This window comes from Vigna umbellata, chromosome 6 (genome assembly GCF_029865625.1).
Source record: "Vigna umbellata cultivar VRB3 chromosome 6, Vumbellata_1.0, whole genome shotgun sequence".
In the NCBI taxonomy this organism is placed as follows: domain Eukaryota; kingdom Viridiplantae; phylum Streptophyta; class Magnoliopsida; order Fabales; family Fabaceae; genus Vigna; species Vigna umbellata.
In genome coordinates, this window is record NC_142170.1 from 10,704,377 (window position 1) to 10,731,272 (window position 26,896).

The 26,896-nt window shown below is 33.9% G+C and overlaps 4 protein-coding genes across 21 annotated transcripts; 2 read left to right on the forward strand and 2 right to left on the reverse strand.

Moving 5' to 3' along the window:
* The first annotated feature begins 206 nt into the window (after positions 1-206).
* LOC124836814 (uncharacterized protein At4g22758-like) lies at positions 207-1,405 on the forward strand. The gene is made up of 2 exons (XM_047312033.2): positions 207-892; positions 1,056-1,405. The coding sequence occupies exons 1-2, from the start codon at positions 517-519 to the stop codon at positions 1,244-1,246; spliced, it is 567 nt and encodes a 188-aa protein (XP_047167989.1). The 5' UTR covers positions 207-516; the 3' UTR covers positions 1,247-1,405.
* Positions 1,406-10,447: 9,042 nt separating this feature from the next.
* LOC124836836 (histone deacetylase HDT1-like) lies at positions 10,448-13,531 on the forward strand. Its single transcript, XM_047312076.1, has 10 exons — positions 10,448-10,596; positions 10,913-10,986; positions 11,065-11,282; positions 11,488-11,510; positions 11,600-11,638; positions 11,724-11,893; positions 12,647-12,727; positions 12,837-12,927; positions 13,072-13,195; positions 13,282-13,531. Exons 1-10 carry the CDS (start codon positions 10,584-10,586, stop codon positions 13,340-13,342), a joined length of 894 nt encoding a protein of 297 aa, XP_047168032.1. The 5' UTR covers positions 10,448-10,583; the 3' UTR covers positions 13,343-13,531.
* A 2,389-nt stretch (positions 13,532-15,920) lies between these two features.
* Positions 15,921-18,879, reverse strand: LOC124836816 (splicing factor U2af small subunit B-like). Of its 6 annotated transcripts, none has more exons than XR_007028681.2 (6): positions 18,326-18,878; positions 18,160-18,241; positions 17,901-18,027; positions 17,112-17,556; positions 16,285-16,340; positions 15,921-16,131 (listed from the first exon to the last, which is right to left on the reverse strand). XR_007028681.2 is itself a non-coding variant. In XM_047312041.2 (5 exons), exons 1-4 carry the CDS (start codon positions 18,647-18,649, stop codon positions 17,130-17,132), a joined length of 960 nt encoding a protein of 319 aa, XP_047167997.1. In that variant the 5' UTR covers positions 18,650-18,879; the 3' UTR covers positions 15,921-16,194; positions 17,112-17,129. The 6 variants fall into 6 exon arrangements, 4 of the variants coding, with proteins under 4 accessions (XP_047167997.1, XP_047167993.1, XP_047167992.1 ...); XR_007028679.2 differs by having other exon boundaries at positions 15,921-16,194; XM_047312041.2 differs by lacking the exon at positions 16,285-16,340 and having other exon boundaries at positions 15,921-16,194; positions 18,326-18,879.
* Positions 18,880-22,644: 3,765 nt separating this feature from the next.
* On the reverse strand, positions 22,645-26,555 carry LOC124836823 (splicing factor U2af small subunit B-like). Of its 13 annotated transcripts, none has more exons than XM_088093260.1 (8): positions 26,159-26,555; positions 25,992-26,073; positions 25,736-25,859; positions 24,974-25,388; positions 24,843-24,857; positions 24,073-24,126; positions 23,684-23,789; positions 23,419-23,601 (listed from the first exon to the last, which is right to left on the reverse strand). In XM_088093260.1, exons 1-4 carry the CDS (start codon positions 26,480-26,482, stop codon positions 24,992-24,994), a joined length of 927 nt encoding a protein of 308 aa, XP_087949386.1. In that variant the 5' UTR covers positions 26,483-26,555; the 3' UTR covers positions 23,419-23,601; positions 23,684-23,789; positions 24,073-24,126; positions 24,843-24,857; positions 24,974-24,991. The 13 variants fall into 13 exon arrangements, with proteins under 13 accessions (XP_087949377.1, XP_087949386.1, XP_087949385.1 ...); XM_088093259.1 differs by having other exon boundaries at positions 24,057-24,126; XM_088093256.1 differs by having other exon boundaries at positions 24,057-24,733.
* Between the last annotated feature and the right edge of the window lie 341 nt (positions 26,556-26,896).

Genomic DNA, 26,896 nt, shown 5'->3' on the forward strand with positions numbered 1-26,896 from the left:
TTTTATATAATCATTATACTTTTACTTGTAAAAGGAATACTCAAATTTCATTTCTTTATTATGAACAGTAAAATATACCTTCCACACATTATCCCCGCCACGTGTCGCTGAAACATTGGCTATCCCATTCTCACATCTCAACTTGAACCCCACAAACCACGGTGGAAACAGTAGAAAACCTCCAGAACAGGTTACAGCCAGTGAAGTCTTGATCTTAAAAAGCCCTTTTATTCCGTTTGGTTAAAGTATAAATTGGCATCAAAGGAATCCAATCCCACTCTTCAAATCTCTTCTTTCATTCTCCCTTGTTTGGCTCATTGTTACACCTCTCTCGTTATGATAGCTCCCGGTCGGCGTCCACCGCCGATTGAGGTTAACCAAAAACCCAACATACACAACGTTATACAGCGCAGCCAAACGTGGTGGCAACCATAACGAGCATCTAAAATTCCCACTCTGCCCTTCATTTCTCTGTTTATTTTTTTTCCTGGGCTGCTATCCGGTGAGGTTAGGTCCATGCCAGCCCCCAAGAGCAGCCGCAACGGCCAGTCCGAGAGTCACCGGCGGAGAAGGACAACCTCCTTCCATGGCCAGGCCGCCGTGTCCGTCATTCAGCTCCGCCGTCGGAGTACGGTTTCCGACCTCCAGTCCCTCACGAGCATCGCCGGATCGGCGCCAGAGTTTCCTCCGAGACAGCCGCCGAAGATGCTGATGAAGGTAGCCGTGCCGAGAAGCCTCTCGCCCGTGCAGGTGCTGATGACACCGGAATCCACCGTCGGCGACCTCATAGAGACGGCGCTGCGACAGTACGTGAAGGAAAGTCGCCGCCCTATCTTGCCGGCCAACACAGCCTTCGATTTCGACCTCCATTATTCACAGTTTAGTCTAGAAAGTAGGTATCAACAATCTCGAACAGAAAAAATTGCTTGCAATTTTCAAAATAATTCGATGTTTCGTTTACGCTAATTTTTGAAATGATTTTTTAATGCTAGATCAGCTTTGAAAGTATGTATAAACTATTTCATCTTTGATTTGATGATTATGCGTTTTTTCAGGTTTGGATAGGGAGGAAAATCTGATGGAACTTGGATCTCGGAACTTCTTTATGTGTCCGCGAAAGCCTTGGACGACCTTGGAAGGTGTAACGACGCCGTTTGCGTCCTGTGCCAAAGAAGCGGAGAAGTTGAGGGAAAGTAGTGGTGCTGGTGGCTTTACTTGGTTCAAGCTCATGCAATTCATGATGTGATCGGTTGGTAGTTATTGTTTCTTTGTTTGGATTGATTTTATTATGACGTTAATTGTAAAAAGAATAATAGGTTTTGGAGTGAAAAAAAAAACAAATTTGTAAAATTACATGATTTTCAACCCATCATACCTTGGAAAATTAAATTTTTATTTGTGTAAACTTTATGCGTAAACACTTTTTATTTTGTGAATTGTGTAAGTAAAAGGTAATCATGACACCAATTTTATTCTTATTTTATTAATTAAAGATTGTATTGTTTTGAATTATTAAAATATAAACACAATACATCAGTGCGACTAATGCCTCTCGTGTACAAGTGTCGCTTCTTCATTTTACTATTTCGCTTACTTATTTTCTTTTATTAAAAAAATAGTAGACTTTGTGTGATATAAAATGGTATTCCTATCCATGATAAGTATATTATTCTTATGTTTATTAAAACTCTCATGATTACCTACATTTATGAAAATAAAGTGATGGATGAAGTGGAAATTATTAAAGAGCTTGATGATGATATTATTTATAAAATAAGATTAACAGTCTAATAACGTTTCTACCTCAAGATTACTGTTATTATTGTTTGGATAGTTACATTTAAGATATTATGTAATATGGTAAGAATGATAATGCGTGGAGTGAGTTACTCTTCCGATCCTTAAATAAAAGTGTGGGAGAGATTCAGTTTTGAGTTTATTATTCGCTTTAGTCAATTCTACATAATTTGCAATTTAAGTAAGCCAACGACGAGGTGGATCGACGGAATAGCCTACATAAATTTAAATACAAAAAAATTACATGTTTTTAATATTAAATAAAAATACAAAATACTCTAATAAACAATATGATTATTTATAATTTATATATAATTATAGAAGTTTTTATTTAAGCATTTAAATGCTCATAATTTCATTAAATAATTAAAAAATATATAATTGTTATTTTATTTTAAATAAATGTTTTATTTATTATGTGTCAATTTATAGAGTCAAGGAGGAATGACAACGGGTCAGACAATCTATCGCATAAAATTGTACACGTTACTCGACCTACTATCGGTTGGATATTCGTATACAAAAAAAATTTGCGAATTTTTTCTACTCACGGATACTCGTTGGATACCTATTTTCAACCTGCGAATATTTTAAAAAATTATTTTATAAGTTTTTATATAAAATCCAAATTAAATTGTAAAAATAATACAAATAATACTTATAATATATATCCAAATAAAGTCAATGGATAAATAAATAAAAGTTAAAACATATATCCAAACACAAAATTTTAAAAATAATTATTCTAAAAATAATTTATGTTTCTTCTCCAATATCTTTATTTTGACAACTTAATTTCTGAAGTAAATAAATACAAATAAAGTCATCAATGACAAAGTGACACTATTAATATTTATGTATAACTATAGAAGTTATTATTTAAGCATTTAAATAAATACGTTAATTTAATATTTATGATTAATGTTGCTCATAATTTCATTAAAAAAATTAAAGAAAGATATAATTGATATTTTATTTTAAATAAGTGTTTTATTTATTATATTTTGGTTTATAAAGTCGAGGTTATAAGTCTTTCAAATTCATGTTACTTTTCGTTATAGTCATCACTCGTCTTCGTTATTTTCAATCACTGGAAAGTTATTTGTAGAAAGTACGTCAAATTTATATTTATAGATTTCGAAATTAGTTTTAGATTAATGTCGGTCCAATTAGAGTCTAACTGATAATAATTATGTTTTAGCTTAAGTTAATAATCATTTATTATAATTATTATTTAAAGTTGACTGCTAAATCTACTAAATATTTCTGATTAGTTAAACCGTAGAGTCATAGATTAATAATACATATTAATTACATTTAAATTACGGCTTTTTTAATTTTTCTCTTTAGACTCTGTATTATGTTTGGTAATTCAAAATAGTAATTGAAATTAAAAACAAACAATAATGTTATAGAAGAAAAAACCTTAATTGAGGTTTAGATAAATATTTCCAATACATATTTTTTTAACAAATTCACATTCAACAACTTCACACAAGTACTAGTTGTTTCAAGTGACTCCACATCTGACACATGAAACGTCGATTCAAGCATGCACCAAGTTCTAATTCTTACATGATTATAAAGTGTTTGAAAACAAGTTCAACACATCAAATAAATAGAATAAAATAAGCAAAATAAATAGAATAAAATAAGCAAAATAAATAGAATAAAATAAGCAAAATAAATAGAATAAAATAAGCAAAATAAATAGAATAAAATAAGCAAAATAATAGAATAAAAAATAAGCAAAATAATAGTTAAATCTAACAACAATTAACTCAGTAAATGAGGTGATTGAACATGGAGGCACCCTTCAAGGCTAAGTCAGATTGTGGATACCAGCATCCTCTGTTGAGTCAATCTAAAATTATCTCAACAACCCATAACAGCACAATTATTCATTGAGACAGTTATAACATCCGGTTGATTTATTATAACTGTCTTAATGAATTGAGATAGTCACTCGTTAATTCTTAAGAACATTATGGTGTTTTATTCTTTATCATGTTCTTGCACTTGTCTATTCATTAAAGTTGTGATGAACTATTTTGTAAGAACCGAGATATTGGCCCAAAAATAAGAAGCTCAATTATTTGGAATTAAAAATATCATGGAGAATTACCTAATTTAGCTCCACCATCCATAGTAAATATACTATTTAAAAGGACAAGTCAACTTTCAACACTATATTTATTAGCTAATTCATAGGAATTTCTAAAGTTACAAGAGAATAAAAATTATATAATAGATGATTAAATGAGTGATTATAAATGCGATTACTCTTTATAGTGAAAAAAGATTCACAGACACAAAAAAGTTTGTATTGGCATTTACAATAGAAAGAGAATAAAAATAATAAATTATAGGTTATACCGTGTGATAAGATAAGAAAAATAAAAAAGAAGAAAAAAGGTGTGTAACATATTAGATAAAATTAAGGTACATGGTACATGTATATGATTGTTTCTTTGTAATTTCTCGCTCTTCCTCTTGTAGTTATTTTTCTTTACCAATGCGTGATATAGTTGTAGAGTAGTACTATAGTTTGGCCACAAATTTTCGATAGTTTAAAGAAGAAGAAGAGAAAGGGAGGTGCTAAAAAATAAGCAAACGAAACGGGGAATATCGGAAGCCGGAGAAGGAGGTGGCGCCACCAACAATGGAAAGACAAAAAGTACTATTTTTCAACTCCCCCTCATTAGATCATTTCCACCACCACCTTACGTTTACCACGGCAAAACTGTCATCGTCAAGAATGATGGCATTAATATTTGTAAGGAGAGTCTTTGCATGGAGCTTGATGTGACCAACCCTCGCTGTTTTTTTCTCACTTTCACCCTTGATGCCACACTCCCTTCAACCCAATTTCTCTTTTTTTTACGTACCCTAGATTCAAATGTTGAGCTGCAAAATCTTGGAGGTTTTGATCTTTCTTTCAATGGCACGTCAGGTACTGAATCTGAAGTCTCATGCCTTGTTTTAGTCTTTTTAAAATTTACGTTCATGACTGCTTAAAAATTAATTCATCTTTGTTAAAGAATTCGTTTCTGATAGATTTTCACTGTGTATCTGATATGATCCATAATCAAAATACGATTTCAAGATCCATCCTTTTCAGGAAAAATGATAAATTTAAGTACCATGTAAAGTAAAAAAACCAAAAAGAATCGATCTTTTCGAACTACTTTCGCTAGGTTTGAGAAGAAAGAGATGGGTGAGTAGAAGATCCAAGTAAAGAAAGAGGTTATCTGGAAAAACAGTGCGAAGTATGAACTGTTGGAGATATATGGGATGGGTGGTGATGACCATAAATGTAGTGGAAAATGTGTAATTTATCTGTCGGAACCATGAGAAATAGTTGTGCTTTGCAGACGAGTGTATTCATTATCTTCTTATCTTGCACCTTCTTGTACTACTTAGATTTAGTTTGGAGATTAATTTATTGATGTTTCGGTTGGTGTAGTATGTGAAAGATACCCCAGCAGTGAGTTTACTTTAGGAACAAGACGAAATTGAATTCGGGAGCAGTATTGCTCCGAGGGCTTTCTCCATATTTTCGTTCAACAAAAAGGGACGAACCGAACCGAACCGAACCGAACCGAACCGAACCGAACCGAACCGAACCGAACCGAACCGAACCGAACCGAACCGAACCGAACCGAACCGAACCGAACCGAACCGAACCGAACCGAACCGAACCGAACCGAACCGAACCGAACCGAACCGAACCGAACCGAACCGAACCGAACCGAACCGACCCGAACCGACCCGACCCGAACCGACCCGACCCGACCCGACCCGACCCCCCCCGACCCGACCCGACCCGACCCGACCCCCCCCCCAACCCAACCGAACCGAACCCAACCGAACCCAACCGAACCCAACCGAACACAACCCGAACCCAACCGAACACAACCCGAACACAACCGAACACAACCCAACCGAACCCAACCGAACCCAACCCAACCGAACCCAACCGAATCGAACCCAACCGAATCGAACCGAACCCAACCCAACCCAACCCAACCCAACCCAACCCAACCGAACCCAACCCAACCGAACCCAACCGAACCCAACCCAACCCAACCCAACCCAACCCAACCCAACCCAACCCAACCCAACCCAACCCAACCCAACCCAAACCAACCCATCCCAACCCAACCCAACCAAACCAAACCCAACCAACCCAAACCAAACCCAACCAAACCAAACCTAACCCAACCCAACCCAACCCAAACCAACCGAACCTAACCAAACCCAACCCAACCCAACCGAACTGAACCTAACCGAAGTGAACCCACTCGAACCAAATCGAACCGAACCCAACCTAACCCAACCCAACCGAACCGAACGCAACGGAACCCAACCCAACCCAACCGAACCCAACCCAACCCAAACCAACCGAACCGAATCCAACCGAACCCAACCCAACCGAACACAACCCAACCGAATCGAACCCAACCCAACCCAACCCAACCGAACACAACCCAACCGAATCGAACCCAACCCAACCCAACCCAAGAATCCAACTGAACCGAACTCAACCAAATCGAACCCAACCCAACTGAACCCAACCCAACTTTATATTAATTATAAGCTTATTTATTTACTTTTTGGATTTGCTTTTGCATTACAATTGAATTTTATATTATTTTTTTTATTTTGAATTGTCTTTGGAGTTTAACATCATTTTAGAGTGAAATTATTTAAATTTCAATTATTAGCAAATTTTAATTGAGTTTTTGGATTTAAAAGAAAACTCGTAATTAAGTCAGCGAGTGAGTCAATCTATTTAACCCACCAACACATGGTGGTCGGACGAGGTTTGAATTTTTTCAGCTCGCTAATAAATGAGTCGGGTTGGGTTGGCTCACTAGTGGCCAACCCGTGGTGGGTCGGGCCTGGTGGTCCATTTTAACAACATTATTCTTAACCCAACCCAACCCATCAAAACCCAACCAATCTCTACCTAACGCAACCCAACCCAATCCAACTAAACTCATCCCAGCCCAATGCAACCCAACCCAACCCAACCGATCTCAGTCCGACCTGACCTGAATTGAACCGAACCGAACCGAACCGACTCGATTTAAACCAAACCAAACCCATCACATCCCATCGCAGCCCAACCCACTTTGACCCAACCCAACCCAACTTAAGCCAACTCAAGGCAACTAAACCCAACCCAATCGAACTCAACCTAACCCATCCCAATCCAACTGAACCCAATCCAACCTAATCAAACACAACCAATGAAATTGAATTGACCCGAACCCGACCCGACTTGACCTAATCTGACTTGACCCAACCCAACTCAACCGAACCAAACCCAACTTAACACAACCCAACTCGATCCGACCCGACTTGACCCTACCCAACCTTACTGAGCCCAGCCAAGCTGAACCCAGCCCGACCCAATCCAGCCTATCCAAATCCAGCTCATCCCAACCCAACCCAACTCAACACAGCCTAGCGCAACTCAACCCAATCCAAATCACAATCTCATTCATAAATCATCCAAACATTTTATATAATATACCAAACACAGTATCGTTGTAATTATTATTTATATGAAAACAAGAGAAAATAACACAAAACTTATAAAACGAACAAGACGCTCAACGCGAGAATAGAAAATAAAGAATCTTTATGCGGGTTAATGCAAATCCACTCACCAAATGTTATACGTAATGAGTAAATATAATTAGCTTGTATTTCTTTTATATAGGAGGAGCCGACTCGTCATTCCCACTCAACTTCTTTACTAAAAAAGTTTACAGGTAGAACAAATATATATAAACATATTATGAGTTCCATACGTAGATGATATAATAATGAGTTTTTGATATTTTTGAACACATTTTCAGTTAAAATTAAATGATAGTAATGATTTAGATTTTTTCAGAGAATATTCTAATTTTTAATTTTATTCATATTGCTAGGATTACCCATCTAGAAATATTTTCATTATGACGTGGTAACATTAATCCTGAAAAGGAAAAATTCAGGGCTTAGTGTACCATTATCTATTGTCTTGCCTAAATCCATACAAGGATTTATGTAGAAGACATACATGTCTCTTCTCGATAGATTTAATCAAGAGGTGCTTCCATGTAGATAGTTTCTTCCAAGTCTCCATGAATGCATTGTTCATGTCAAGGTGTGCCAATTTCCAATCTTTGAAGGTTGCAATGGCAAAAATGAGGGAAACTATGGAAAGTTTAGCAACAGGGGCATACGTATCATGAAAGTCCATGTCTTCATGGTGGGTATAACCTTTAGAAGCTAGGCGCACTTTGTGTCACTCAATAGATCCTTATGCTTTATAATTCACATTTACAATCTATTGTGTTGCAGTTTGATGGAAGATTAGTGAGGGTTCAATATTTGTTCTAATATTAAGTTGTGAGTTTAGTCTTCATAACTTTTTGTCAATTAAAATCTTTGACAACTTAATTGTAGCTTTTAGGTTCAATTGCACTATCAATATTCATAACAATATGTCGAGAAGGAGACAAACGAGCTAGGGATGTAAAAGATTGTATTGATACTTGTTTCTCTCATCGATATTAGTTTTATTTACGTGATGGTCTTAAAGGTATAAGGGCAATCTTGTATTATGGTATATTTTCTCACATTATCATTATTAACATTGTGGCATTGTGTTTTTACATCATCATTATTGTGAGTATCAATATTATCAAGATTTCATCATGCATGACAGTATTATCATAATCTAAGTTAATGTTGCATTTGTGAGGGATAAGAGAGCAAACCCATTCAGTAGCATCATTGTCTATGTCATGACATTTAGAAAAAAATATCTTCATGAAAAACAACATTGCATAAAAATGTATTGTAAAGTATTCAATGTACGATATGAAAAAGCATGTACATCCAATGTCTGACCTGAAATTCTCAAGCTCGTCCCAAATGATTCAAAGCTTTGTATAGTATTCATTGATGTTGTAATCACTTTGCTTCAATTGCCCAACTTCTGTCAAAAGATCTAAGATATACAACAAGTCTCCCTGAAAAAGCCTTACTTTTAAATCAATCCAAATTTCTTTTGTATCTTCCATCCAAAGGATGCTTTGCCTAATGTTGGGTGACAAAGAAGGGACAAACCTCAACACAACCATATAATTACATTGTTGCCATGCATTTTTCAAAGAACTTCCCTTTTATGATTTATTGGTTGAACCATTTACAAATTGAGACTTGTTCTTCGCACTCAACGTTGTGAGCATTGACTTAGTCAAATAATGGTTGTTAGTAAAATAAAAAATAAGAGAAATGAGTGTCATAATTGGACATTCGTTGGATGAAGATAAATGTGACTTTCACTGGTTAACATTGTAGTTTCTTCTTCCTCAACCATACGAAAAACACGAAGAGAAAAAAAAAAGGTAAAACGCGAAATATGCAGAAAGAAAGAACAACAATCAGATTAAAAACGCAACAAAGCTCTTCAATTGAATAACATTGATACCATCTTAAACTCCATTCATTGTCGTGTGTCTTGGGATGAAAAACATCTAAATACAAGTGTAGAAAACATATGGAAGACAAATTAAAAAGAAGATTTGAGAAAAGCAAGAAAAGAAAGAGTGTAAAACTAAAACTGATGTCATTATGTTAGGAGTTGGAAAGTGTATGAAAGGAGGAAGAAGAATACCGAATGGTAAGGGAATGATGGTCCAAACGGTAGGGGAATAAGAGTAAGGGAGTGGGGGTCCGAACGGTAGATGAAGAGGAATGAAGGAGCCGAACAATATATACACTAATATCGAACGGTAACTGCTAAGGAGGAGGGTGTGCATGGCCGAACGGTATAAGGTTTGCTAATACCGAACGATGGATGATGAATAAAAAGAGCGAAAAAGTTTGTTAGGCTGTTAGGGGGAGAGAGAGAGTATAAATATACCTTTGTTATCTCAGATAAAGGAGAGCGATATTTTCTTACGTTTTGTAAACAGGTCTTGGACCTTGTTGAGGGGGATTAGGCTCCCCAGTTGTATTGTTTTCGTTTTACAGTTACAGTGAATATATACAATTACAGATATTATACATATTTCCTTTGTTTTCTCTTGTTTATTTGCTTTGGTGTGAGTGAGTGTTGCGAGAAAAGTTAGGTCTCCTTCTCATAAACGTAACATATTATTTGCTTATTGTGTACAAATCAATGAGATACAAGATTATATGGAGAAAAGAAATGAAAAACTACATAACAAATACATGTAATCATGCAAATATCTTAAATTAAATGGGTATCTTGACTAAAGGATGTATTGTTAGGTACAAATAGATGTTGAGATTTTGTTATATTTTAATATTGAAATGGGAAAAAACCGAGAACGAAAATGTAAAAGAAAGGTAAACTAATGATTAAAACAAAACTATGAAAAAACTAAGTGAAAAAGAAGAGAAAGAAAATATGAAAAGGAGGAACAAGGTACTGAAACGCATGCAAGAAAGACCATGTGAGGGAGAAGAGAGAGAAAATTAGGATTAAATTTAAAAGTCCAAAAGGGTAATTATGGCATTGTAAACATTCTAGTGCTGTTGGTTGAAATATGCGGAGGTGCAAGAAGTAATTTTCAAAAATCAAAGGTTTGGGGTAAGAAAAAAGAAAAACCCTAGTTGCCACGAAATCAAACAACTCTTTTTAGGGCTATAAATATTCATAAAACCCTTAAAACCCTCTCTGTCTTCCCCGCCACTCTTCCATTTTTTTAGTCTTCTACCCTACTTTCCCTCTGCTTCATTCCATTTTTCTTCCAATGGAGTTTTGGGGTAATAATCCTATTCTTGGCCTTTCTCTCTTATTCCTTTATCTTCTTCTTATTTATATTTTCTTCTTCCGATTTGTTCTTTCTCTGATCGAAGTAATTTCCTCTGTCAACTATTGCTAAGCGTCCATATTTTCAGTTATACGGAAATGGGTTCTTTTAAGTATTTGCAGTACTGATTTATTGCATCACTTTTATTTCCTTCTTCCTTGTGTCATCAATGATGGCTGATACTGCTATAAGCATTAGTATATATTATGATGGTTTATGTATTAGGGTTTTATGTAGGGATATCTGATATTTTGGTTTTGTCTATCTAGGTGCTGAGGTTAAGGTTGGGGAGTCTGTTAAGGTTGACCCAACTGAATTTGAGGCATGCATCCACCTTTCTCAGGTTAGGGTTTTGGGTTTTTGCCATGTCTTGTTGTACGTTTTTGTGTGTAGACAAAGTTACTGACCTGTTGCTGTGTAGGCTGCTCTTGGTGAGGCAAAGAAAGACAAAACAAATGAGCCTGTTGTTGTGTACTTGAAGGTCGGTGAGCAGAAGTTTGTCCTGGGGACCCTGTCCAGGGAGAAAATCCCTCAAATATCCCTAGAATTGGTTCTGGAGAAGGAGTTTGAACTATCCCACAGTTCAAAGAGTGCCAGCGTACATTTCTGTGGATACAAGGCATATTACTCTGGCGATGAATATCCTTGGCATTATTGATCTATTTTTAAATTTTTAAACTGCTGTTTATAAACTAATATCTTAATGTTTGAGGTTTATGTGGAGCAACTGCTTTATCCAAATGAATGACCGGGAACACATTTGTTTCGCTATCTCGTTTTAGCTTTATATTTGTTATTCCCTTTTAAGTTTTTTCCTTGACTTTTGTTGTGTTTTGGCTGGCACTAGCGAAGACGATGAGTTTACTGGTAAGGCTCAAACATTCACTTATAAAAATAGTAATTACATTTGGATTGAGTTGCTTGGTCTGACATTTGTTTTTGTTTTAATTGGACAGATAGTGATGAGGATATTCCATTGCTTAACGCAGAGAATGGTACCTGTTTCTTCTTAATCTTAGTTTTATTGTTGCTTGTGCATGAGTCTACACGGTTAGCTAATTGACATGTATCTTATGCTAGGAAAACCTGAAAAGAAAGTTGAAGAATTGAAGGCACTTGCATCTAAAAAGCCTGATGCTAAGACTGGTGCTGTAGCAAAAAAAGTCAAGGTTGTTGAGCCAGAGAAAGACAATGAGGATTCTGATGATGATTCTGATGAAGATGATGCTTTGGGAATTTCTGATGAAGAGGTATTAATTTGCTTTGTTTTGAATTGCTCTTGATGTGAAATTTTTTGACTGTGTTTATAATATATGACAATATGCTTAAATGGTTAGAGTGCGATACCTTTGTTGAAATTGTTTGCAGTTTTATCAAGGGTTTCATATAGTGCTGGCATGGTGGTGTGGAGCTGCCCCTAACATCTAAAGGGGCAGTTGTAGCTATGTGCTATTTTATAGATGTAATAACAGTTAATGATAAAGAAGACTTGGATTTAGACGAAATGACTAATAGTTATTATCTTGGAAACTTGTATTTGACATTTGTTGGTGTTTACTTGTATAATGACAGATGTTGCTAATTGAGTGATTTTAATTAGTTTTTAGAATTTATTTGTAGATGGTATGCTGTATATAAACAACAAAAAGTTTAAAATAGTGGTTATTGTGGAGTTTGGAATCTCTATTGATTGTTTGGTACTATCGCTCTACTTGACGTCCAATTCACATTGTTTTGCTAGTTTAAAATATATTCAAAGTTTTTTATATTGATTTTATATTTCAAAATCAATGTATTTTGAAGATACAGTAGAGGTGCAATTTTTAAGTAGGCATTCTTGCTAGTTGTTTTAAAGAGTTTTAAGTTGCAATTAGAATCTTGTCAGTGAAAGTAACTAATTGCTCTTGATAACATTCTTGTTGTAACAATTAACCATTCAAGTATTCATCTTTAAAAGTTGGGTGTCTTATTTTATGGTGACATTTTACTGTTTATCTGTTTAGATGGAGGATGCTGACAGTGATGACAGCGATGAGGAGGATGACAGTGATGAAGATGACGATGAAGAGACCCCTCCTAAAAAAGTATTGGATTTTCACCTGTCATTATTAGTTTTATTTCTATGATAGTGATGACTTAACAATTATTTTGTAGTTCTATGTTGAATTCTATTTTATAATTCATGTTTTGTAGGCCGATTTGGGAAAGAAGAGACCAAACGAATCTGCATCAAAAACTCCTGTCTCCTCCAAGAAAGCTAAAAATGCTACTCCTGAAAAGAAGGGTGAGTCATATATAATCATGTATTTTTGTCAGTGAATGTTTTACATCATTGTAGTGAATGTACGCCCTGACTGAACTTGGAAGCTGAGGTATTCACTTGTCTTTAGTTCTGCACTACTAACCACCTCTTTAATTTGTGATTTAGATGGCAAGAAAAACATAAAAGCAGAAACTCCTCAATCCGTGAAGAAAGGTGGAAAGACTCCCAGCAGTGAAGCCAAGGACAAGAGTCCCAAGTCCGGTGGACTTATTTGCAAGAGTTGCAGCAAGTATGATATTTTACAAAAGACCACAACCTTAGCTTTGTTAAATTGCATGATGACCTGATGTTAATATTGTGTGTTCCTTTGTCCAGGACTTTCAATACCGAAAGTGGTCTGCAACAACATAGCAAGGCCAAGCACGGCGGTCAGTGATATTTTGCAGTTGGATAGCTTATTCATGATTATTTTTTTCTATGTAAGAGTATTTTAAGGACGGTAGGTTATGTCCTTGTTTTTGGCCTAGTAAACCCTGGAAGTGTCATGGTGAATGCATTTGTCGGAAGTTTTGTTTGATATTTTTGTCGGAACTTCTATTAATGTTTAAAGTATTTTTCTTTGATATTTTTATGGGAATCTTTCATATCAATGATAACGTGACAGATATATATTACAAGAATAAAATAATTATAAAAGAGTAAATAGGTATAAAAGAGGGAAGTTTGGGTAAAACATCATATATTCATTTGACATATTTTAATAATAAAATGATTATACACAAATAAATTTTTGTATTTTTTAGAAAGAGAAAGTAAAAAATAAGAAAAGTTCTGTCAAATAGACATAAAATATATATATATGTTAAATTATTATTTTTCATTAATTTATCTAGTTTTTAATGTACAAAGGGTTATTTTGACACTTTTTTTAAAAATTATTCTTATTATTGTATATATGATTTTTTAAAATAACTATCTTGGTTAAGATTTTATTATATATTATATATAATCTGTAAATATGTTTTAATTATACAACCGTAACACTGTTTCTATTTTGTTTTCTTTAATATTTGTGGAGTAAACATATGGAAATAAATTATTTGATATTTTTTATAAGAAAATTAAAAAATAGATTAAAAATAAGATGAATGTATAATTAAAAATGAAAAAGAAAATCCAAATTAACATGACATACATGGCCCGAGTGACACTAAAAATCAAGTTTGTTTTGACACTAACTCAACAGCATTAATGCTCTAAACACATAAGAAAAACAACACATTAATGCTACAAAGACAAAAACATTTTTTCATTTAGAGCTATAATAATCATAAATTTCAGTTATTCCCTACTCTTCCATTTCTTTTACACCTCGCATCATATTTTTCTATTGCTTTATTAAAATTTTCTGGTAATGATTTTATTCTTCATATTTTTCTCTTTTTCCCTTTATCTTCTATTTATTTATATTTCTGGTTGTTTTTTCTATCTTTGGTAAGTCCATTCAACGTACTAATATGTAATTTGTGTTCTAATTTTTTTTCATCATGATTTTCTTATTAACTTTTTATTTTATTTTATATTCAAATACGTTTATACTTGTTGCAACTAATAACCTTTTACTCGTATTTCCTAAACCATTTATGGTTTTTCTCTATTGTATGATGTTTTATTGTATTTTTGATTTTATTATTTGCCATCACTTTCTCTTAAGAATTTTTATAAGAAAAAATATTGAAAACAACTAAGATAAAAACATTTGGAGACAAATATTGCACGGGTCCAAAATTGAAATTGGTACGATTTATGGATCCAAAAATATTTAAACACTTGATTTATTTTAGTTTAATTTTATATGACATGATAACATGGGAAGACCTTATATAACTTTTTTCTAAAATTAAAAAATGTCTTCAAAATTAAATACAGTGATAAAATATTATTAAATAATAATAATATATGGTGGTAGACACCATATGATTGCGTTTATATTGATAGAAATTAGATAAAGACATGCAACTTCTGTTTTCAAATTCAAAAGATATTTTTTGAGTTATATTTTAATATGTAATTTTCAGGATGGGTCTTTAGCAACTATTATTGTAAATGTTTGTAAGAATGCTCATCATTTTGTCATCCTAAAACATAAAGTTAATACGTGTTTTATATTAGTAATAAATTTTGTTATAAAATGAATGACATTCATGGAAAATTTATACTTGAACAACTATAAAAAGATTATAAACATAAATATTATTAATGATTTATACGTAAAATGATAGACCCATATAACAAGAGACATGACAACTAACTAATAAATCTATTCCTCGTCTTAGAATAACCGACGCATAAAAATTTTGTTCATAAAAAATTTATTCATAAAATTTTGGCGTGTTGATATTTCCAGAAAACTGGCCCGAATTACATTGTTATTTCTAATTATGCATAAGACGTTTTCGAGGTATGCTACATTATAGCATTCTATGAAAGAAGATACTACAAAACATAAGAAAAAGAGTTAAATATGTTTTTAGTCCCTAAACTATTGATCGTTTCTGGTTTTCGTCCCTGTTCCAAAGTAAGGTACAATTTGGTCCTCATTCTTTAGAAAAACGTTCGTTTTAGTCCTCAAAATTTTGTTTTTAGTCCTCGTTTTAGTCCTCAAAACGTTCGTTTTTTCGACTAAAACGAACATTTTTTAAAGATTGAGAACTAAATTGTACCTTATTTTGAAAGAGGGACGAAAACCAGAAACGGTCAATAGTTTAGGGACTAAAAACATATTTAACCCTAAGAAAAAAACAACTGTCGTATTGTAATTACACGAGATCCTGAAAAAAAAAATAGACATTTTCTAGACCTGAATGAAAATAATCGAATTATATACTAATCAAATTATTACTAAATAATAATTTATCATTTCATAGTCATAAAATTTATTTACTTTATAAATTCTATCCATTTTTACTCCAAGGAACATAAAGAAAGAAAAAGAAATAAAATAAGGATAGTCGTCTGGTAAAAGAAACAATTTTAGAAACGGGAAATCAAGTTCAAAAGTTGGTAACCAATACACATACTAATATTCCATAAAAGAAAAGAAAAGCATCTTCCTCAGCCTGCAAATGACAGAAGTTTTCTCATTCATCCTACTCCTACACGATTAGTTGCCAGCTGAAAGACTCATTAAAACATCCTCCAAAGAGCATACCAAGAAGAATCAACCTGTACACATTCCATGGTAAACTGGAATTAACTTCGTTTCTTTATATGCAGGGATACCTGAACCTGCAAAACTCATAACAGCGTAACATCATACTGTTTCAATTTTCCACGGACCAAAATAAAAGAATAACTAATTGAATTAAAAACCCCTACGAAAGAGTTGAAACCGGTCGTTCATTAGTCTTCATGTATGGTGTTGATTAGTGTACCTGATAGTAAAATGATGTATACTGTGGATCAACAAATGCAAATGAACCAGTGTAACATGCATACAGGAACGAGACCCGTTGAATATTAATAATTAGCTAATTTCTAGTGACAGAAGATGACCACGGAAATAGTAACAAAACTCAAATTATCAAAGAGGATTAAAGAACTATATTAGCTAAGAACACCACAAGGCTATTTTTAAATCTGTGAAACAGGGAAGTGTGAAAAAATTACAAGACCTTCGATAAAATCAAAAGGAATGAAAGACAGAAAAACAATTTTTTTCACAGATCCTAAAGAAAATTCTTGGCTGGATGATTATTAGACACTTGTAAACAGCACAAAGCAGGAAAAAGAACATATTCCAAAGCTTTTAGCTGATCTTCGATACAATAGAAACAAGAAAAAGGCTCAGCTGATCAGTATTTCTAGTAAATTCTACCACTAAAGGGTGATCAAACAAAGCAGAAGGATTGTTGAAAACATAGTTCAGAACAATGAAATGTTAAGAATAACCTAACATACGTAAGTTTCAAAACATCAATATGCAATCACATATCACGTCTAAATAAATGAAAAATCCAAAAAGTAAAAGAAGGGGAGGGAGGAAGAAGGAAACACATTCCATATATTAGAGAAGTGCACCTGCACCACCTGCACAGTGGAAAATGGGTGGTGAGCAGTATTTATCCTGTGGGTGGTCTATTCCAGAAAAAGAAATCCTGCCTAGATCTAAATGAATAGGCAAACAAAAGGGACAGAACACAAACCATAATAACATATGCAGATCAATAAGCCTCATTTGGAGATTGCTGTTCCTGCTCTTGATGCTGATGCCCATGAAATTTGCTAGCCTTAAGAGAGTGCCCACTGTTACCATTGTCGATGTCCACAGCTTTAGTCTTGTTTCCAGGATCCTGCTCTTCCTTCTCCCTGTTCCACTGCTCAATTCTGGCACGCCTCTCCTCACTGCCATCTCTAACTGGACTACGGTGCCTCCTACGACCAGGACTTCGACTTCTTCCTCTCCTATGCTCAGGACTCGTGCTCTTGTGTCTCCTGCTTCGACTCTCGTGATGGTGGTCCCTATCATCGTGCTTTCTGCTATGACTACGATGGGACCGCTCCTCATGGCTCCGATGCCTGTAAGGACTCCTACTTCTGCTTCTGCTGTGCCTTCTATGGTGCTTCCCAAATAATTGGTGTCTCAAATCCCTGTAAACAGCATAGATCAGAAAAATATAAGTTTTAAATTTTTTAGCATGTTTGGATTCACACTAGATCCAGAATCACATTGAAATATTCGCTACCACGACCATAGGCAAACGTTTGCATGTTTAATTCGATGTTCATGATCAAGTCTATAATTAGTTTTGGGTTGAAGCGACTTTAATAGCTTTTGAATTGGATTTTCATACTGAGTTTTTCTACTAATTAGGTTTCAGAATAAAGTGTCAACTGAATTTGTGAAGGCTCCTCCGAACACATGTAACCAACACACACCACACCTTCAAGGAAAAAAAAAAAAAAGAACCTAAACACCAAAACCAAAGTTCTACCTGCTAATTCTCTTCAAATGCATGAAGTTGCAATAGCCACCGCGGTTGCATGTATTCTCCTCGTACTGCCTGCAAGTAGCTTCTCGAAAATCCGTCACCGGCGAAAAATCAACGATGATTGGCCTACCTGCACCCAAACAAACCACCAAAATAACTCAATATTCAGACTACGGAGACACAATGGCGTGCATTGATGAACCTCAGAAATACAGAATGAATGAGAAATTGCAGAGAACCAAAAGAAAAGGATATAACTAACCGGCATAAAACCTTCCAGTGAGGTTTCTAACAGCATTGGCAGCATGCTCCTCCTCTCTGAACTGAACGTATACATTCCCCACCTAAAAACGACAGCGGTCAATTGTAATACAAATGGAGAAAATGATGGGTTGGGATTAGGATTAGGTCAGGGTGAGGGAACATACCATGTGGTCGGCGAGGTTGTCGCAGACATTGAGGCTTTCGATTTCGCCGTACTTGGAGAGCTCCTCGAAGAGATCCTCATAGAACTCCTCGAAGTGGTCCTGGATCTTGCGAGGGTCGATGGGGTGGCCGTGGGCGTCGACGCCGGGAGTTATCATGTCGGGGCGCTGGTACATGTTGGAGAGCAGAATGGTGGGGCTTATGCTCGGCTTCGTGTGGAGGCGAGAGCACCGATCCCCGTGCCTACACGCGCCGATCTTGAAGTAGAACGGGCAATTCACCCGGTCCTTCTCCGTTCCGAATATCGATGCCAAGTGTTCCGCCATTGCCGCAACCACAAAGCTCAGATGCGGTTACACTTCTTCTCTGCTGATTAGGGTTTGAGAAATTGGGGATTTGTAGTGAAATGGAGAAGCCAAAATATGGTGGAGTAGGGATCTTTCTAGATACTTCTTTATAGTTTTCTTAAAATTTAATTTTGAACAAAAAATTAAGGGAGTGTTTGGATGTGCTTCCAATCAATTCAAATAGATGTTTGTTGAGTTGAATCCCTTTCTCACGCACTATCCATCAATGGCCTTAAAACCCCTGCAAACAAAAATTGAAAGTAACACATGTCAGTTCAATTGATTTGGGTAGAATTTCTTTCCTTTTTAAAAATATTTTAATAATATTAATTTACATAATAATAACGATTTTTCTATTAAATATGGACTTTATGTTTCTAATTATTAGTTCATCCTTTCCATCGTTAAAATAATCTATCACGTCCATAAAATAATTAATAATTTTTGAATTCATTTTCTAGAAAGACTATATAATCTAAAAGAACTTTTTTTAATTTATTATCACGTGTGCTTCTACTCAATTGTGAAAAAAAGTATTTTCACAATATATATATATATATATATATATATATATATATATATATATATATATATATATATATATATTATATCTGTAAAGGAAAATAGTGTTTGAATATTTTAGCTAAATCATCAAATATTGTATAATTTTTCTTGCAAAAAATATTCAATAATAAAAGTTTAAGACATTTATTATTTTTATTATTAGTAGAAACATAATTATTGTCACGTTTAAATATTTAGATTATAACATAAGTTAAAATAGTTGTAAATTGATTAAGTTGATATGTAAAATAAATTTATTCATTATGAAATATAAGTATATCTTTACATAATAAAAAACAAAAGAAAAAATAACAATTTTATTTTATGATGAAAAAAAAACAGAAAAAACAAGTCATTTAGTTCAACAAATTTTGAAATAACGATTATTTTTTAAAAAACATTTAACCACAATTATATTAAAGGATAAAATATATTATTTATATTCTTATTTTTTATTGTTATTGGTGTTATTATTATTATTATAACAATTATTATTGTTATTATCATTGTTCATAAGAATGTGATTTTATAAGTGTAATTTTACACTAATGGTGTCAATAACATGGTCGTGTAAAAAGATTATCAAAATTCTTTTCCAAGAATACGAGAGACATGTTAGTGTACGAATTCTGTAAGAGTTTGTTTTGTTTTTATTTTATTTTGTTTTTCTTATGAAGGTGTACTTTTCCTTACATAGACGTGGGAGGGAGGCATGTATGCAAAATCTACATCTAAAGTTTGCTTAGATCAACTTGTCTCTATTTTTTCTTCGTTTAAACACGTTTCTAACTTTTAACTCGAACTTATTTATCACACCTTAGGGTTAAATAGACGAATCACCACATTTACCCTAATTTACTTTCCACTTGGATAAACTAATCTTGATTTTTTTTCTTGAGTGAGCTTGTCTCAACTTACGGTCCTAGACATTTTGTCTCAATCTTTGACTTGGGTAGACCATCTCGACCTTTAGACTTAGTTGACCCATCTCAACCTACAAGCATAGGACAAATCATCTCATCTCAACCTTCAATGAGTCGACAAGTTTCGACCTTCGATTAGGGTCGGTCAGTCTTGACTTTTGGTATGGGTTGGCACATCTCGACCTTCGTTATGGGTCATCCTTTCTCAACCTTTAATTTGTTCCCTACTTATCTGTCTTAACCTTCGACCCAAACTGACCCATCTTGACCTTTAATTCAAGTTAACTTGTCTTGACTTTCAATTTGGACCAACTTGTTTCGACCTTCAACCAAGTCTACCCATCTCAAATTGACAACTCTAGATGGAGCCATAAATGAGTAAGAGACACGGTGATATTGAGTTTGTATAAAAGATTTTACTTAAAAGCTCACATGATTGTGAGAGACACACTGGTATGAATATTACATCAAATGTTTGTTTAAATGAGTGTGATTTTGCCAACATAGATGTGAGAAACGCACTAAATATAAAAAGTATGATTTCTTACAATATAATTTTGTTAATGAGATATCGAACACACACCAATGTAAATTATTTCAACAAATTTAATTTTGTCAAATACTTATTTAAGCAAGTGAAAAACGAGGTAGCAATTATGTAAATAGTACTATGATAAAAACTTAGGAAAACATATTAAGTTTATGAGATCAAACACTACCATGATTACAGACATGTATAACCTTCTGAAGTATCTTAAATGATTTTTGCATTTCAATGTTCATGAGAGATAACTACCACTTCAAAGGTTAAAGTTTTATCTTTTAAATGAATAAAGTGATTGTAAATATTAAAAACCTTGAAATAATGTTTTGATTTTAATTTGAAGAAAAAAATGTAAGGTGTCAAAATTTCAAGTGTAAGTCTAAGTCTCACATTGGATAGAAATGAGAAAGTAAAACACTATATAAAGTTGAAGATCTATTAACTCATTGCCTTAAGGAACGAGGGAAAACATTCCACACTTTTTGTATTCATTTGCTAAAACAAGACTACTTCTAGTTTAATTAAAAAAGTAACGAAGCAAAACTACTTATAAAAACAAAATTAATCATATAATTAGGAAGAGACTCGAGATTAAATAACACAATAGATCCAACAACTTAACTAAAATAAGTTCTAAATAACTCTAATACCGTTTTAAGATAATAAAATTTAAGTCTAACTTAATTTCATAAAATTATCTTATAAAGATTTATATTTACTTATATATTATAATTATCTTATAAAAATTTATATTCATTTATCTATTATAATTTGATCATGTGAGATATTTAACCGTTCTTTATATATTCTTTAACATGATTTTCTTGATTTTTTATTTAGATTTTATAATTATAAAAAAATGATCAAATGTAATTTTTGATTTGATTAAGTAGGATGTGGTGAAGAAAAGTTGGATGAACAATGAGTAATAATGAAGGAAGCCAAAATATTGATGGACCACTAAGCAAAACACATCTAGCCCAACTTCAACCAACATTTTTCCAACTTAGCCGTAATGATTTTTTGGTCTCGTTCAGTGCTCAACTCGTGATATTCTTACATTGAGTTGAAATTGGTATATGGAAGAAGATTATCGAGGAAAAGGCCAAGTATGGCCATCAAAGAAACTGCGACTAGGTTATTACTAAAAAATTTCTTCCGTCACTTCAATCTCCACTGCCTCTTCATCTTTTGGTTTGCTCTTATATTATTCACATTAAGACTAAATTCTCACTTGTTAAGATTAATATATTTCCAAAGAAAAACCTATTTTTAAATCTTGAACTTGATGCAAATTCATAGTAAACTTAATAGAACAAGAGTAAAATAATAAAATCTAATTTCAACTCTATAATGTAAATTTTTATTCTATCTTGCATTTCTCAATTTAAAAATAACAAATTATTGTCATTTGATTTTTATTTTTTAAAATTCTCGTTATTAAATTCTGTTTCCTCCAATTTAAGCATATAATCATAAATTATTTTTTGCTTGTATAATTTTATATGAACGGTATGCATCAAAAGATGCACTTTTAAATAAAAAATTAGAATCCTAATAAATGGACTTTATCGCGAAAAATTACTTTTCTTTAGGTCTAGATGTTGATATAGAGAAAATTCAAATCTACTTATTAATATTAAAATATATCTGAACATAAAGAAAGAGAATAAATAATTGTCTCTGTTTATGAACTCTTTATTTTGCATTAATGTATGGATGCTGATTGTATTACCTTGCGGTTACTCATTTGCACTGAGTTATGGACTCGAAGGTTTTAATTTCATTGCTCATATCCTGACTAACAGGATCATTTTGAAGTAATTTACTGCATTTGGAATATAACACTTTTTGGGTAACAAAAGTTATGCAAATTATTTTAAGGAATACCACATTTTTACAAGAACAGTGTAGGACTTAACATATATAATTACTCCGCAATATAAATGAAATAAAGTATTATTTATGAACAATGCACTCTTGAGTGAAGGGGGGTCGTGATTCACCATTTCTGATTGTTTACACATACAAATTCTTATTGGTTCACAACCTTTAAAAATGTACACTTAAATCCACAATACCACCACCATTTGTAACTCGTATCATCTGTATCATTCCAATATACCCACAGGACATCACTGGGCTACAAATATCAATTTAATTAGAATAAGCATTTCAATCATATCAATTTTTATTTTACAATTTTAAAGACTGTATCAGGGACTAAAATGAATTGAATAACCTTACACACCAGAGTAAGGTCATGCACCCCAAAAACAACTTCAAAATTAATTTGTTGAGTTGTGGTGCCAATCATAATGCGTTCTTGATAACCAACTCAAACTTTTCAGAAAAGGGAAGAATACACGGAATAATAAGATATAGAGGTACAGTGTGGGAATTGGGAGAACTGGAAATCCCTCGGGATGCCAAGTATCGACAAGGGAGAGGGCATGGAATCAAATAGGTTTCTCAACCTTAGAAGCAACAATGATAGTAAGTTGCAATAGGGAGACCCAATTGATTTTTTATCGCTGAACGCCACGCCCCCCTTCAGATTACTAAACTTTTCGTCATTGGGAATAATGCGCACCAATTCTCCCACCACATTCATATATATATATATATATATATATATATATATATATATATATATATATATATATATATATATATATATATATATATATTACTGAAAGTGTGCACAATGTAGAAAGTGTTGATCAATTATCAAACTCTCTTTTTTATTCTATCTAAACCAGCTTGCCATCATCAAAGTTTCAATATGAATGACAAGTTCCAGTGAACCAAACAAAACAGAGCAAAAACACAACTAACCAAAATAAAACCTTCGAGTGAGGTTTCCGTTTCTCTCTCTGATCTGAACAAACATTCTCCATCTGAAAAAGACCATGTTTAATTCGAAGCATGGACTAATGAGAATAAAAAAAATGAAGGGAATGGGTGTCAGGGATAGCTTACAGTATGTCAGCGAGGATTTGTGCTATAAGAGATTTGTTGTGCTGGATTTGTGATATAGGAGATTTGTTGTGCCAGGATGGTAGAGGCTCGCTTCCTTTGAGCAGTTCTGTGAAATATCGAAAACTAGTTAAATTAAATTAGTTTTAAAGTACAACCTCACCAAGTTGTTAAGGGAAAGACTTGATATCTTCAGCATATAGGTTTTTTTAACCATTTTTATTACCTCTTTCAGATTTCAGATAATAGATTGAAAATGTAAAGGTTTTTTATTTTTTTCCTTGTAAATTATACTATTTTAATTTTAAAATATTTATTATAAAGATTAATAAATTTATCAATAAAAGCAATGTTTTAAAGATCCATTAAAACGTACTCCAATAGCTTAGTACCATGAATGAGGTGAACTTCAACTAAGTAAAGGGCTCATTTCATAATACCTAAACCTGCAAAACTCACAATAGTGAAACATAATCCAATTTCAAATTTTCAAGAGAAAAAATGAAAGAGCAGATGAAAACTAAACAAAAACTGTGAAAGAGTTGAAACTGATAGGAGTCATTAATCAAAATCCCCTATGAATGTTAACAGTTAGCAAGTTAAGAAAAGGGGCATCCGTTTTCTAATGACAGAAGACCATGAAAAAAGCTACAAAACTCTAATCATCAAATAGGAGGCAATTTTTAAAAGGATTATATTAGAAAAAATGCTATAAGGCTATTTTGAAATCTACGAAAGAGGGAAGAGTGAAAAATTGACAAACACCTTTGAAGAAATCAAAAGACGTGAATGACAACAAAATATAATTTTTTTGGAAGATAGATCCGACAAAACATTATTGGGTAGAGGATTATTAAACACTTGTAGGAACAACACAAAGCAAGAAAAATAACATATGCACAAGTTTTTAGCTGACCTTCATACATACAGTAGAAACAAGAACAAAGCTCAGCTCAACAGTATTTCTAGTGCATTCCATCACTGAAGAGTGACCAAATAATGCAGAAAGATGGTTGAAAACATAGTTCAAAAGAGTAAAATATTATGAATAACCTACACAAGTAGCACAAACATCCACACGCAATCAAATATCATGTCTATAAAAAATTGGAAAATCCAAAAGGTAAAAGGGGAGGGATGAAGAAGGAAACACATTCCATACGTTAGAGAAGTGCACCTGCATAGTGGAAAATCGGTGGTGAGCTGTATTTATCCTGTGGGTGGTATATTCTAGAATAAAATATGCTGCCTAGATCCAAATGAATAGGCAAACAAAAGGGAGAGAACACAAACCATAATAACATAAACAGATCAATAAGCCTCATTTGGAGTTTGCTGTTCCTGCTCTTGATGCTGATGCCCATGAGATTGGCTAGCATTTAGAGAGTACCCCTTGTTACCATTGTCAATGTCATCAGCTTTAGTCTTGTTTCCAGGATCTTGTTCTTCCTTCTCCCTGTTCCACTGCTCAATTCTTGCCCTCCTCTCCTCACTGCCATCTCTGACTGGACTGCGGTGCTTCCTCCGTCCAGGACTTCGACTTCTTCCTCTCCTAAGTCCAGGACTAGAACTCCTGTGTTTCCTACCACGACTCTCATGATGGTGGTCCCTGTCATCGTACTTTCTGCTATGACTACGATGGGACCGCTCATCCCTGCTTCTGCTGTGCCTTCTATGGTGCTTCCCAAATAATTGGTGTCTCAAATCCCTGTACATAACATGTATCAGACAAAGTTAAGCTTTAAATTTTCTAGCATGTTTGAATTCATACTAGATGATCCAGAATCGCATTGAAATATTCGCTACCACGATCATAGGCAAATGTTCGCATGTTTAATTAGGTGTTCACCAATTGATCGAGTCTGTAACTAGTTTTGGATTGAAGCGACTTTAATAGCTTTAGAGTTGGAATTTTATACTGAGTTTTTCTAGTAATTTGGTTTCAGAATAAATAGTCATCCGAATTTGTAAAGGCTCCCCAAAACACATGTAACCAACAAACACCACCGTCCTCAAGGGAAAAAAAAATACTAAATACCAAAGCCAAAGTTTTACCGGCTAATTCTCTTCAAATGCATGAAGTTGCAGCCACGGCGGTTGCAAGTATTTTCCTCATACTGCCTGCAAGTAACTCCTCGAAAATCCGTCACCGGCGAGAAATCCACGATAACTGGCCTGCCTGCACTCATACAAACAACCAAACTAACTCAATATTTAGATTACGGAGACAGAATGGCGTGCATTGATGAACCTCGGAAAAACAGAATGAATGAGAAGCTGCAGAGAACCAAAAGAAAAGGAGATAACTAACCGGCATAAAACCGTCCAGCGAGGTTCCTGACAGCATTTGCAGCATGCTCCTCCTCTCTGAACTGAACGTATACATTCCCCGCCTGAAAAAGACAGCGTTCAATTGTAATGAAAATGGAGAAAACAAGGGGTTGGGATTAGGATTAGGGCTAGGGTGAGGGAACATACCATGTGGTCGGCGAGGTTGTCGCAGACATTGAGGCTTTCGATTTCGCCGTACTTGGAGAGCTCCTCAAAGATATCCTCATAGAACTCCTCGAAGTGGTCCTGGATCTTGCGGGGGTCGATAGGGTTGTCGTGGGCATCAACGCCGGGGGTTATCATGTCGGAGCGCTGGTACATGTTGGAGAGCAGAATGGTAGGGCTTATGCTCGGCTTCGTGTGGAGGAAAGAGCACCGATCACCGTGCCTACACGCGCCGATCTTGAAGTAGAACGGGCAATTCACCATGACCTTCCCCGTCCCGAATATCGATGGCAAGTGCTCCGCCATTGCCGCAACCACAAGGCTCGCATGTGGTTTTACTTCTTCTCTTTGCTGCTGCCTAGGGTTTGAGTAATTGGGACGTTAACCTTTGTTTAAAATTAATAGAGGGAAAGTGTGAGACTGAAATAAAAGAAAAAAACGAAAATTAGAGTAAAATTAAAAATTTAGATTATTTAAATTAAATATGAAATGGTAAAAGGTAATATTAATAATTTCATTTTATATTTTTACATTATTTATAAAACTTTTATGGTTACCTACATATTGTGTTTTTTAACTCTCTTTTTTCTAATTAATTGTATTTTTAAGTTTCTAAACTAAATTTTGAATCTTAAAACTGGAATTTGTCGTTTTTCCAATTTTTTATACATTTTTTTATCTTTAAATTTTAAAAATAATAAATATACTCATTTTAATTTA